Here is a 13,551-nt window from a genome sequence, read left to right on the forward strand (position 1 = left end):
GAGAGCACTTTGGACTCAAACAATTGGCACGGATACTCAGTATGCCCAAATGTGAACACTGGTGGCGTTTGGGGAAAATAGACCTTGACATTTGGAAGTTGTAGTTGCTGGGATTTATAGTTCACCTATAATCAAAGAGCATTCTGAACTCCACCAATGATGGAATTGAACCAGTTTTGGCACACTGAACTCCCATGACCAACAGAAAATACTGGAAGGGTTTGGTGGGCATTGACCTTGAGTTTGGGAGTTGTAGTTCACCTACATCCAGAGAGCACTGTGGACTCAAACAATTGGCACGGATACTCATTATGCCCAAATGTGAACACTGGTGGCGTTTGGGGAAAATAGACCTTGACATTTGGAAGTTGTAGTTGCTGGGATTTATAGTTCACCTATAATCAAAGAGCATTCTGAACTCCACCAATGATGGAATTGAACCAGTTTTGGCACACAGAACTCCCATGACCGACAGAAAATACTGGACGGTTTTGGTGGGCATTGACCTTGAGTTTGGGAGTTGTAGTTCACCTACATCCAGAGAGCACTGTGGACTCAAACAATGATGGATCTGGACCAAATTTGGCATGAATAATCAAGATGCCCAAATGTGAACATGGGTGGAGTTTGGGGAAAATAGGCCTTGATATATGGGAGTTGTAGCTGCTGGGATTTATAGTTCACCTCCAATCAAAGAGCATTCTGAACCTCACCAATTATAGAATTGGGCCCAACTTCCCACACAGAACCTCCATGACCAACAGAAAATACTGTGTTTTCTCATGGTCTTTGGTGACCCCTCTGACACCCCCCTCATAAGCCCCCCATGGGTCCTGACCCCTAGGTTGAGTAATGCTGCATTAATGGTATTTTTCCATGGCCAAACTGGGATTTGAACCCAGATCTCCAATACTCAAACCACAATCCTGATTTCCTGCTATTTAAAGCCATTATGTCATGTTGTCCCATTATACCCAATGTTTATTTTGTGCAAGGAACTGACCAGCAACCTGAACTCATGCCCTATAGACGAGCTTTTCAGCATCAACATCACACCAGGATATAGTCCGTTGGAACCATATTTTATTTTATTTTACTCCCCATTGTATATTTTCAGTTTTGGTCCATCTTCTCTGCCATGAGGCCATTATGATATCTGAAACTGGGAATTGTAGTTTGTTGACAATGCCCAGTATGTATTTTCAATGGTTCGGTATCACCTTTGGGCGCATCTGCATTGTGGAATGAATGCAGTTTGAACACACCTTGACCGCCATGACTCAATGCTATGGAATCCTGGTAGGCAGGCTAAGCACTGCCAAGCTGCACTCATTCCACAGGAGGGATCCATCCAGTAACGCACACACAAACACAAACACGTACACTTTCCCCTTCTTTATTTTCAACCGGAGCTTTGTTTCTTTCCAGCGAAATGGGTCTTTCTCTTGGGAAAAATGGGGTGCCTTGGAACCCCGACGATATTAACCTCAGTTGTTGGCCAGCACTTCCTCTATCCAGGCTTTGTAGTTGCACACTGGAGTGTACACGCCGGGGTAGCCTTTCTGGGCACATCCGATGCCCCAGGACACCACGCCGGTCAGTTTTCCATTGCACACCAAGGGTCCTCCGGAGTCTCCCTGCAATTCAAGCAAAACAACATGATCCGTGCTTCTGCGTCACCTTGAAAGTCTTCAAGTGCATTGACCTTACTTGAACTTCCATGGCTCAAAGCTAGGGAATCCTTGGAGCTTTAGCTTGTCCTCTTTGGCAGAAGAAGCTAAAGAACTACAAGTCCCAGGACTCCGTAGCATTGAGCCAACTCAGGGGAAGTGGTGCCAAGCTGTCCTCATTTTACAATGTAAGTAAATCCGAAGGAGAACAGAATGAATCAAGACGTTGGTAGCAAAACAAACCAACCAGCCAGCTTTAGTGTTGGTGAATGTCATAGTCATAGAATCATAGAATTGGAAGAGGCCCCATGAACCATCTAGTAGTCCAACCCTATTCTGCCTTCATGCAGGAAATTATAATCAAAGCATCCCTGACAGATGGCCATCCAGCCATCCAGCCAAAAAAGCCAATGGGATTTTGGCCTGCTCTCGCACCTCAGAGTAGAATCACCTTGCTTAAGACACTGTTGAACAGCTCATATGGTCAGGAAGACCTTCCTAATAAAGTTTCCAAGGAAGGAGCTTCCAGCACACTTTGAGGCAGAGAGTTCCACCACTGAACAGCTCGTGCAATCAGAATAATCTTCCTAATGTTCAGGTGGAATCTCCTTTCCTGTCATTTGAGTCCCTGGGCAGCAGAAAACCAGCCTGTTCCCTCTTCCTTGTGACACCCTTTCACATATAATATACATGGCTCTCATGTCTCCTCTCAACCTTCTCTCCTGCAGGATAAACAGACCCAGTTCTTTAAGATGCTTCTCAGAGGGATTCATAGTCTCCAGACCTTTGACCATTTTAGTCTCCCTCTTCCTCTGGACACTTTCCAGCTTGTCAATATCTCTTTTGAACTGTGGAGCCCAGAATTGGACACTGCATTCCAGATGAGGTCTGACCACAGCAGAATGCAAAGGCACCATGACTTCCCTCGATCTAGACACTCGACTCCTTTTGATGCAGCCCAAAATCCCATTGGACTTTTTGAGCTGCTGCATCACACTCTTGGCTCATGTTCAACTTGTCCACAAAGACTCCAAGATCTTTTTCACATGGACTGTTGTCGAACCAGGCCTCCATTCTACACATGTTCCCTTACTCTTATACGCAGATGACACTGTGCTATTGTCCGTATCTACTATTGGCCTTGAATGCTTAATGCTTTGCTTTGCCTCTTACTGTGGAATAAATAGATGGAAAACAAACAAATGATGGATTCGATTGGGAGAAGTCACCTTTTTTTCAACCATCCAAGGAGAGCCCAGAGAAAGGCATTTGTCAACCAAACATTAGGAAGGTGAGTCTAAGAAATGTTGGGCAGTGGATGGACTTTTCATCTCTGGGCATCTTTGGGGAGTGCTTTGGTTGGGTCTTCTGGCCTGGAAGAATGGCGTGGGATGAGATGGCCTTTGGGTGTCCTTGGATTATGTCTTCCTGCATGGCAGAACGGAGCCAGGCTGGATTGCCTTTGGGGTCCCTTCTAACTCTACAATTCCTGATCTGAAATGCCTGTAATTGGAAGCATTGCTAGGACTCAGCCTTGGATTGTCACAATAAGGTTGGGCTAGATGCTCTTTGGGGGACCCTCTTACTTACTTACTTACTTAGGCGATCCCTCGTTGGACGGGTAAGATGGTCTTCCATGATGGGTTTCCTTGTGGATTCGTAGGTGGCTGTGGAGCCCTCTTCTTGACCCGCATCTTCTCCCACAGTGAAGGCATTGGTTTCCAGGTGGAAGGCGGTCCCGGTCAGGGTTGGCTTGACGCGCCTTCCTCCTGGCACGTTTCTCTCTTTCACCCTCCACTCGTGCCTCCTCGAATTCTGCAGCACTGCTGGTCACAGCTGACCTCCAGCTGGAGCGCTCAAGGGCCAGGGCTTCCCAGTTCTCAGTGTCTATGCCAGACATTTTAAGGTTGGCTTTGAGGCCATCTTTAAATCTCTTTTCCTGTCCACCAACGTTCCGTTTTCCGTTCTTAAGTTCAGAGTAGAGCAACTGCTTTGGGAGATGGTGGTCAGGCATCCGGACAACGTGGCTGGCCCAGCGAAGTTGATGGCAGAGGAACATCGCTTCCATGCTGGTGGTCTTTGCTTCTTCCAGCATGCTGACGTTTGTCTGCTTGTCTTCCCAAGAGATTTGCAGGATTTTCCAGAGGCAGCACTGATGGAATCGTTCCAGGAGTTGCATGTGGCGTCTGTAGACAGTCCACGTTTCGCAGGCGTATGGCAGAGTTGAGAGGACAATAGCTTTATAGACAAGCACCTTGGTATCCCTACGGATGTCCCGGTCCTCAAACACTCTCTGCTTCATTCGGAGAAATGCTGCGCTCGCAGAGCTCAGGCGGTGTTGTAGTTCGGTGTCGATGTTGACTTTGGTGGAGAGGTGGCTGCCAGGGTAGCGGAAATGGTCAACATTTTCTAATGTTGCACCATTAAGATGTATCTCTGGCATTGGGGAGGGGGTGGCTGGTGACTGCTGGAACAGCACTTTGGTTTTCTCGATGTTCAGTGACAGGCCAAGCTTCGTGTATGCTTCTGCATACACGCCTCACAGCTCTAAGATGCTATGGCCCTGTTGGATGGGCCTATGGAAGGACTAAGCCTTTCGCTTCTAGCCATTTGTCCCCGTTCACCTAGTTCCTCCTTACCTGGCAGGAGTCTTTGCCACCCTCGGTGTATCCGGCGCAGAACATGTTTGAAGTGATGCGTCCTGGATAGGCGGCATGGCAAGTGGACTCCGATAGGATGGGCACATCCAGGCATTGCAAGGCATCCGGATACTCAACTGGAAGGAAGAAAGACCCAGCTCAAGCAAGGATTTCAAAGACAAAATCAAACTTTAATTGGCCAAATCCCTGCAATTTGATCCTGGTGCATAATGCTTCAAACATCCCTCCCTCCACGTCTATTTTCCTAAAGCAGCTGGGACTTCTAGAGCCACGAAATAATCTTTTATTAAGTAATCCTTAATTAAGTTCCTTCTCAAAGGCGACAGACAATAATTTCAGCAATTTCTTTCCCCATGCAAGAAATTCTTCAAAAACCACACCATTTTCGAAGGCTATTTGCAACTGGGGAGAAAATTAACCCGCGGTTGTTTTGTGCCAGAAACAGCATTTGTCTGAGTAGAAAATAATATTTCCTTGTAATTAATATTTAATTAACATTTACATAATCATTATTTATTTAATTAGTGTTCAATTAAATAATTAATATTTATATATTTGATTCACCATAATCAAATATGTAAATATTAATTATTTAATTGATCACTAATTAAATAAATATTAATTATGTAAATATTAATTAACTTAACTATTAATTGACTTAATATTTTAATATTAAATATTCAAATAATCAATTAATATTTAAGTAGTTATTATGATGCAACTAGTTATTATGATGCAACACAATCCATATTTAAATATTAAGTAATTATTTAAATACTAGCCATCCCCTGCCATGCATTGCTGTGGCCCAGTCTAGAGATCTGGAAAATAAAGTAATGAGAAAGCGTTGGTTTCTAATCTATGTAATGTCTTTATGCATGTGGGTAAACAGTATTTCTTGATGTTTCTTTGTCAGTGTTGATGTGGAGATTGACTAGTGTGCCTACTCTGGAACATGCAACATACAATTGCCCTTCTTTGGGGGTCCCTTTCAAATCTATGATAATATATCTGTGTGTGTGTGAATCATATATATATCTATCTATATCTATGGCTGGATGGCTCTTTGTCAGGAGGGTTTTGATTACATTTTCTTACCCTGGTGAAGCAAGTTGGACTGGATGGCCTTAAGTATGGGGGTTCTGTGTGGGAAGTTTGCCCAATTCTGTCATCGGTGGGGTTCAGCATGCTCTTTGATTGTAGGTGAACTATAAATCTTAGTAACTGCAACTCCCAAGTGTCAAGGTCGATTTCCCCCAAATTCCATCTGTGTTCATATTTGGGCATATGGAATATTCATGCCAAGTTTGGTCCAGATCCATCATTGTTTGAGTTCACAGTGCTCTCTGGATGTAGGTGAACTACAACTCCCAAACTCAAGGTCAATGCCCACCAAACCCTTCTAGTGTTTTCTGTTGGTCATGGGAGTCCTGTGTGCCACATGTGGTTCAATTCCATCATTGGTGAAATTCAGAATGCTCTTTGATTATAGGTGAACTATACATCCCAGCAACTACAACTCATAAATGACAAAATCAATTTTTTGAGTGATGGTCACTCCTTGGGTTAGTAGATTTGGGGTCAATTTGTCCAGTGGTTTTTGAGTTCTGTCAATCTCACAAATGAACATTACATTTTTATTTATATAGATTAACCCCATGTGCAGAAAAGGCCTATTTTTCTAAATAAGCCATCCAGGTCTGAATTTTGCAGACTCAAACCCCAATTACAGCATTTCCTTTGCAGAGAACTGCATTTTCTGGATGGAAATTAATATTTCAAGGGAAAAATATTGATTTCTGCACTATCTTTTGCCCAGCATTGCTTGGAAAGATATATGATCACAACAGCAAAGGAAGGAAGGCGTTGCTTATCCCGAAAGGCAGTACATCATACTCATAGCTGCCTCTAATCACAATATACTCTCAGGCTGGGTCTGGGTCTACACTGACCATATAATGCAGTTTCAAACTGCATTCTATGGTAATGTAGATGGGTCTTGGAATTACCCTTACCGCCTGCTGTCTGCAGATTGCCCCATCCGGAGACGATGCATTGGGTGCCAGCGATTGGGCAGGTTGGCGAAATGTCAATGGGTTGCACAAAAGCATTGAAGCTGACTGGTTGGGCCAACTTGATGAGCATGAAGTCGTTGTCGATGTTGCGGGAGTTGTACTCGGGGTGCGGGATGGCCTTCTCCACCTGGATGTGTTGCTCAGTACCCTCCTCGCTGTTGGTGTCATGCTCACCCAAGTGTGCAACGAGTGTGCGAGGGCTAAAAGGGAAGAAGAGCAAGAAGATGAACCGTGACTGGCATCTTGTGCATCTTGTGTACCTATTTGCGCACCATTATGCACCATGCATATGAACCATGACTGGCATTTTGTGCATCTTGTGTACCTATTTGCGCACCATTATGCACCATGCATATGAACCATGACTGGCATCTTGTGCATCTTGTGTACCTATTTGCGCACCATTATGCACCATGCATATGAACCATGACTGGCATCTTGTGCATCTTGTGTACCTATTTGCGCACCATTATGCACCATGCATATGAACCATGACTGGCATCTTGTGCATCTTGTGTACCTATTTGCGCACCATTATGCACACCATGCATATGAACCATGACTGGCATCTTGTGTATCTTGTGTACCTATTTGCGCACCATTATGCACCATGCATATGAACCATGACTGGCATCTTGTGCATCTTGTGTACCTATTTGCGCACCATTATGCACCATGCATATGAACCATGACTGGCATCTTGTGCATCTTGTGTACCTATTTGCGCACCATTATGCACCATGTATATGAACCATGACTGGCATCTTGTGTATCTTGTGTACCTATTTGCGCACCATTATGCACCATGCATATGAACCATGACTGGCATCTTGTGTATCTTGTGTACCTATTTGCGCACCATTATGCACCATGCATATGAACCATGACTGGCATCTTGTGTATCTTGTGTACCTATTTGCGCACCATTATGCACCATGCATATGAACCATGACTGGCATCTTGTGCATCTTGTGTACCTATTTGCGCACCATTATGCACCATGCATATGAACCATGACTGGCATCTTGTGTATCTTGTGTACCTATTTGCGCACCATTATGCACCATGCATATGAACCATGACTGGCATCTTGTGCATCTTGTGTACCTATTTGCGCACCATTATGTACCATGCATATGAACCATGACTGGCATCTTGTGCATCTTGTGTACCTATTTGCGCACCATTATGCACCATGCCTATGAACCATGACTGGCATCTTGTGCATCTTGTGTACCTATTTGTGCACCATTATGCACCATGCATATGAACCATGACTGGCATCTTGTGCATCTTGTGTACCTATTTGCGCACCATTATGCACCATGCATATGAACCATGACTGGCATCTTCTGTATCTTGTGTACCTATTTGCGCACCATTATGCACCATGCATATGAACCATGATTGGCATCTTGTGCATCTTGTGTACCTATTTGCGCACCATTATGCACCATGCATATGAACCATGACTGGCATCTTGTGCATCTTGTGTACCTATTTGCGCACCATTATGCACCATGCATATGAACCATGACTGGCATCTTGTGCATCTTGTGTACCTATTTGCGCACCATTATGCACCATGCATATGAACCATGACTGGCATCTTGTGCATCTTGTGTACCTATTTGCGCACCATTACGCACCATGCATTGGTGTGCATCATGTGACGATATGGAACACGCACTTAGGTGTGCGATGTCACATTTGTGCAATGAAGCAGAGTAGTGCAAATGTGATATAACACAAGAATGGCTTTTCTAGGGTGCATCATTCTACACTGTCAAACGAATGCAGTTTGACACCCTTTGAACTGCCATGACTCAATGCAATGGAGCCCTGGAAGCTGTAGATTTACCAGGGTTTGAGGGTTCCCCAAACTACAACTCCCAAGATTCCATTGCATTGAGCCATGGCAGCCATAACATTGGAAGGGACCCTCAAAGGCCATCTAGTCCAACCCCTCTTTGCCATTTGGAGAGACACAATCCAAGTGGCATCAAACTGCATTCATTCCCCAGTATAGATGCACCCTAGTTGTCTTTGCAAAAACCGTACATGCTCTGAAGATGTCAAGAAAGGGAGTGACTTTGGCAAAGAACGATGGCAATGTTTTGTACTCACTTTTTGTAGCAATGAGCGGCCGAAATGATCCAACGGTCATTGATCAAGGATGCGCCGCACCATCGGTAGCCGGCCCCGTAAGTGAGGAAGACTTGCCAAGGCTGGGAGTGAGCCGGGCATTCGTAGCCCCCAATGATCTTATCGTCGTCTTCATAGCCTCTTTGGGGGGCAGCCACTGCAGGAAGGGAAACAGGAGTTGGAGTTGGAAGGGACCCCAAAGGCCATCCATTCCAACCCCCTTCTGCCATACAGAGAGACACAATCCAAGCTCTCCCAACTGATAGTCATCTATTCTCTGCTTAAACGCCTCCATAGAATCATAACATTGGAAGGGACCCTCAAAGGCCATCTAGTCCAACCCCTCTTTGACATACAGAGACACAATCCAAGCTCTCCCAACTGATAGCCATCTAGTCTCTGCTTAAAAGCCTCCATAGAATCATAGCGTTGGGACCCCCCAAAGACCATCTAGTCCAACTCCTCTTTGCCATAGAGAGACACACAATTCAAACCATTCCAAACAGATGGTCATCTAGTTTCTGCTTTAAAACCTCCATAGAATCAAAGCGTTGGAAGGGACCCCCAAAGGCCATCTAGTCCAACCCCTCTTTGCCATACAGAGAGACACAATCCAGGCCATCCCAAACAGATGGCCATCTAGTTTCTGCCTTAAAACCTCCATAGAATCATAACATTGGAAGGGACCCCCAAAGGCCATCTAGTCCAACCCCTCTTTGCCATACAGAGAGACACAATCCAGGCCATCCCAAACAGATGGCCATCTAGTTTCTGCCTTAAAACCTCCATAGAATCATAGCGTTGGAAGGGGCCCCCAAAGGCCATCTAGTCCAACCCCTCTTTGCCATACAGAGAGACACAATCCAGGCCATCCCAAACAGATGGCCATCTAGTTTCTGCCTTAAAACCTCCATAGAATCATGGCATTGGGACCCCCCAAAGGCCATCTAGTCCAAACCCTCTTAGCCATATAGAGGGACACAATCCAAGCCATCCCAAACAGATGGCCATCTAGTTTCTGCTTTAAAGTCTCCATAGAATCATAGCATTGGAAGGGGCCCCCAAAGGCCATCTAGTCCAACCCCCTTCTGCCATACAGAGAGACACAATCCAAGCTCTCCCAACAGATAGCCATCTAGTCTCTGGTTAAAAGCCTTCATAGAATCATAACATTGGAAGGGACCCTCAAAGGCCATCTAGTCCAATCCCTTTTTGCCATACAGAGAGACACAATCCAAGCTCTCCCAACTGATAGCCATCTAGTTTCTGCTTAAAAGCCTCCATAGAATCATAGTGTTGGGATCCCCCAAAGGCCATCTAGTCCAACCCCTCTTTGCCATACAGACATAATTCAAAGCATCCCAACAGATAGCCATCTAGTTTCTGCTTAAAAGCCTCCATTGAATAATAACATTGGAAGGGAACCTCAAAGGCCATCTAGTCCAATCCCTTTTTGCCATACAGAGAGACACAATCCAATCTCTCCCAACTGATAGCCATCTAGTCTTCTTAAATTTTAGTGTGAGCTACAACTCTTAGGATTCCATAGCATGGGGCTAAACTGGTTTCAAACTGCATTAACTCTTCAGTGTAGACCCACCCTTAGTCTGAAGGATTGTTTGACGGATGGTGAAGTCAAGGAGAGGAGGAAGGCATTACCTGCGGCACCGAAAAGAACTGCGAAGAGGATGAGCTCCATGGTGTTGTCGATGTAGACCAATGGCTGGTCATCCTTGGCCTTTTATAGCCCACCATCCCTAGCTCTTGTCTTTTGCAGCTGCTGAGAAACCAGGCCCGAAATAGAAAGAACAACCCTCTTATCTGGATTTTGAAGGATCTCTTGGTCAGTCCCAGCTGCCACGTTCCCTGGTGGCGTTTGGAGTTCGGAGATGACCCAACGCCAAAGGCAAATAATACGAGGGTTGAATGAAAAGTAATGCCTCCACCTTTGTTACTTGGGTTTGGATTTATTTATCGTGTCAGGAGCAAACCAAACAGTTGTATTGCATTTATTAAACAAACAAACAAACAAAACACAAAATTTGCAGACTTGGTATTCTATTAAATGTCCTTTGACCAGTCTCTGTCCCCTTGGAGTGCCTCTGGTGTTGTCGCAAGGATGTCCCCCATTGTGCATGTGGCAGGGCTCAGGGTGCATTGCAGCAGGTGGTCAGGGGTTTGCTCTTCTCCACACTCGCATGTCGAGGATTCCACTTTGTGGCCCCATTTCTTGAGGTTGGCTCTGCATCTCGTGGTGCCAGAGCGCAGTCTGTTCAGTGCCTTCCAAGTCGCCCAGTTTTCTGTGTGTCCAGGGGGGAGTCTCTCATCTGGTATCAGGTTCTGGGTTTGAGCCTGCCACTTTTGGACTCTCGCTTGCTGAGGTGTTCCAGCGAGTGTGTCTGTAGATCTTAGAAAACTATTTATTGATTTAAGTCATTGACCTGCTGGCTGATACCCAAACAAGGGATGCGCTGGAGATGTCACTGCCTTGGTCCTTTCACTATTGGCTGCTACTTATAGAATCATAGAATCATATAGTTGGAAGAGACCTCATGGGCCATCCAGTCCAACCCCATTCTGCCAAGAAACAGGAATATTGCATTCAAATCACTCCTGACAGATGGCCATCCAGCCTCTGTTTAAAGCTTCCAAAGAATGAGCCTCCACCACACTTCGGGGCAGAGAGTTCCACTGCTGAACGGCTCTCACAGTCAGGAAGTTCTTCCTCGTGTTCAGATGGAATCTCCTCTCTTGTAGTTTGAAGCCATTGTTCCCTTGCGTCCTAGTCTCCAGGGAAGCAGAAAACAAGCTTGCTCCCTCCTCCTCCCTGTGGCTTCCTCTCACATATTTATACATGGCTATCATGTCTCCTCTCAGCCTTCTCTTCTTCAGGCTAAACATGCCCAACTCCTTAAGCCGCTCCTCATAGGACTTGTTCTCCAGACCCTTGATCATTTTAGTCGCCCTCCTCTGGACACATTCCATCTTGTCAATATCTCTCTTGAATTGTGGTGCCCAGAATTGGACACAATATTCCAGATGTGCTCTAACCAAAGCGGAATAGAGCATGGGGAGCATGACTTCCCTCGATCTAGACACTAGACTCCTCTTGATGCAGGCCAAAATCCCATTGGCTTTTTTTGCCGCCACATCACATTCCTGGCTCATCTTTAACTTGTTGTCCACGAGGACTCCAAGATCTTTTTCACACGTACTGCTCTCGAGCCAGGCATCATCGTCCCCCATTCTGTAGCTTTACATTTCGTTTTTTCTGCCAAAGTGGAGTATCTTGCATTTTTCCCTGTTGAACTTCATTTTGTTAGTTTTGGCCCTTCATCTCTCCAATCTGTCAAGATCCCTTTGAATCTTGCTCCTGTCCTCTGGAGTCTTGGCTCTCCCTCCCCATTTAGTGTCGTCTGCAAACTTGATGATCCTGCCTTCCGACCCTTCATCTAAGTCATGAATAAAGATCCTGATCAGGACCGGGCCCAGGATGGAAACCTGCGTATGGCACTCCACTCGTCACTTCTTTCCAAGATGAAGGGTTTCATTAGTAATGCAGAATTAATGCACTTTGATGCCACTTGAACTACCCTGGCTCAGTGCTAGAGAACCCTGGGAGTTGTAGTTTGGTGAGCCACCATCCCTCTTTGGCAGAGAAGGCTCAAGACCTTGGGAAACTACAACTCCCTTGAGCCGTGGGGGTCAAACTATATTCATTCGCCAGTGTGTACACAAACTAATAAAATGTTCTTTTCGTTGGAGGAGAAGTTGACCGTTAGCCTTCATCTTGAAAGGAAAGAACAAGTTCCTTTGTCGGCAGATTAAGGGCTCGATTATTGCAGAGTTTGTTTGTTTTGCCGTTCTTTGCAGATTATATATCTATACACACACACATATATTATACACATGGGTAAAGGTAAGGTCATGTGTCCGGCCTCCAAGGTCATGTGGCCACTGGCATGACTGCATGGAGTGCCGTTACCTTCCCTCCGGAGCGATACCTATTGATCTACTCACATTTACATGTATTTGAACTGCTAGGTTGGCAGGAGCTGGGGCTAACAGTGGGAGCTCCCCCTGCTCCCCGGATTCAAACCTGTGACCTTTCAGTTAGCAAGTTTAGCAGCTCAGCGGGGGGCTCCTCATATACACATGCCCCATGCTGGCCACATGACTAGTAGGTTTGAATCCTGAGAATGGGGTGAGCTCCTGCTGTTAGCCCCAGCTCCTGCCAACCTAGCAATTCGAAAACATGCAAATGTAAGTAGATCAATAGGTCCCGCTCCGGCGGGAAGGTAACGGCACTTCATGTAGTCATGCTGGCCACATGACTACTAGGTTCGAATCCTGGGAATGGGGTGAGCTCCTGCTGTTAGCCCCAGCTCCTGCCAACCTAACAGTTTGAAAGCATGCAAATGTGAGTAGAGAAATAGATACCGCTCCAGAGGGAAGGTAACGGCACTTCATGCAGTCATGCTGGCCACATGACTAGTAGCTTCGAATCCTGGAAATGGGGTGAGCTCCCACTGTTAGCCTCAGCTCCTGCCAACCTAGCAATTCGAAAACATGCAAATGTGAGTAGATCAATAGTGAGTAGATGCAAATGTGAGTAGACCTTCTGATGGGAAGGTAACGACACTTCATGCAGTCATGCTGGCCACATGACTAGTAGCTTCGAATCCTGGGAATGGGGTGAGCTCCCGCTGTTAGCCCCAGTTCTTGCCAACCTAACAGTTTGAAAGCATACAAACGTGAGTAGAGCAATAGATACCGCTCCGGCGGGAAGCTGACGGCACTTCATGCAGTCATGCCGGCCACATGACTAGTAGGTTTGAATCCTGAGAATGGGGTGAGCTCCTGCTGTTAGCCCCAGCTCCTGCCAACCTAACAGTTTGAAAGCATGCAAATGTGAGTAGAGCAATAAATCTACTGGCGGGAAGGTAACGGCACTTCATGCAGTCATGCTGGCCACATAGTAGGTTCGAATCCTGGGAGTGG

The 13,551-nt window shown here is 45.8% G+C and overlaps 1 protein-coding gene across 1 annotated transcript; it reads right to left on the bottom strand.

Moving 5' to 3' along the window:
- Nucleotides 1-1,380: 1,380 nt before the first annotated feature.
- LOC132780676 (trypsin-3-like) lies at nt 1,381-8,705 on the bottom strand. The gene is made up of 4 exons (XM_067462270.1): nt 8,533-8,705; nt 6,346-6,605; nt 4,310-4,446; nt 1,381-1,637 (listed from the first exon to the last, which is right to left on the bottom strand). Exons 2-4 carry the CDS (start codon nt 6,473-6,475, stop codon nt 1,488-1,490), a joined length of 417 nt encoding a protein of 138 aa, XP_067318371.1. The 5' UTR covers nt 6,476-6,605; nt 8,533-8,705; the 3' UTR covers nt 1,381-1,487.
- Between the last annotated feature and the right edge of the window lie 4,846 nt (nt 8,706-13,551).

Source organism: Anolis sagrei, chromosome Y (assembly GCF_037176765.1).
Source record: "Anolis sagrei isolate rAnoSag1 chromosome Y, rAnoSag1.mat, whole genome shotgun sequence".
Classification (NCBI taxonomy): domain Eukaryota; kingdom Metazoa; phylum Chordata; class Lepidosauria; order Squamata; family Dactyloidae; genus Anolis; species Anolis sagrei.

Excerpts from the sequence above, each read along its gene's own strand:
- LOC132780676 (XM_067462270.1), bottom strand. The coding sequence starts at position 6,475 with ATGCTCATCAAGTTGGCCCAACCAGTCAGCTTCAATGCTTTTGTGCAA. Across the intron at positions 4,447-6,345 it reads CAATCTGCAGACAGCAGGCG|TTGAGTATCCGGATGCCTTG; the intron begins GTAAGGGTAATT and ends TCTTCCTTCCAG. Across the intron at positions 1,638-4,309 it reads GTGGCAAAGACTCCTGCCAG|GGAGACTCCGGAGGACCCTT; the intron begins GTAAGGAGGAAC and ends CTTGAATTGCAG.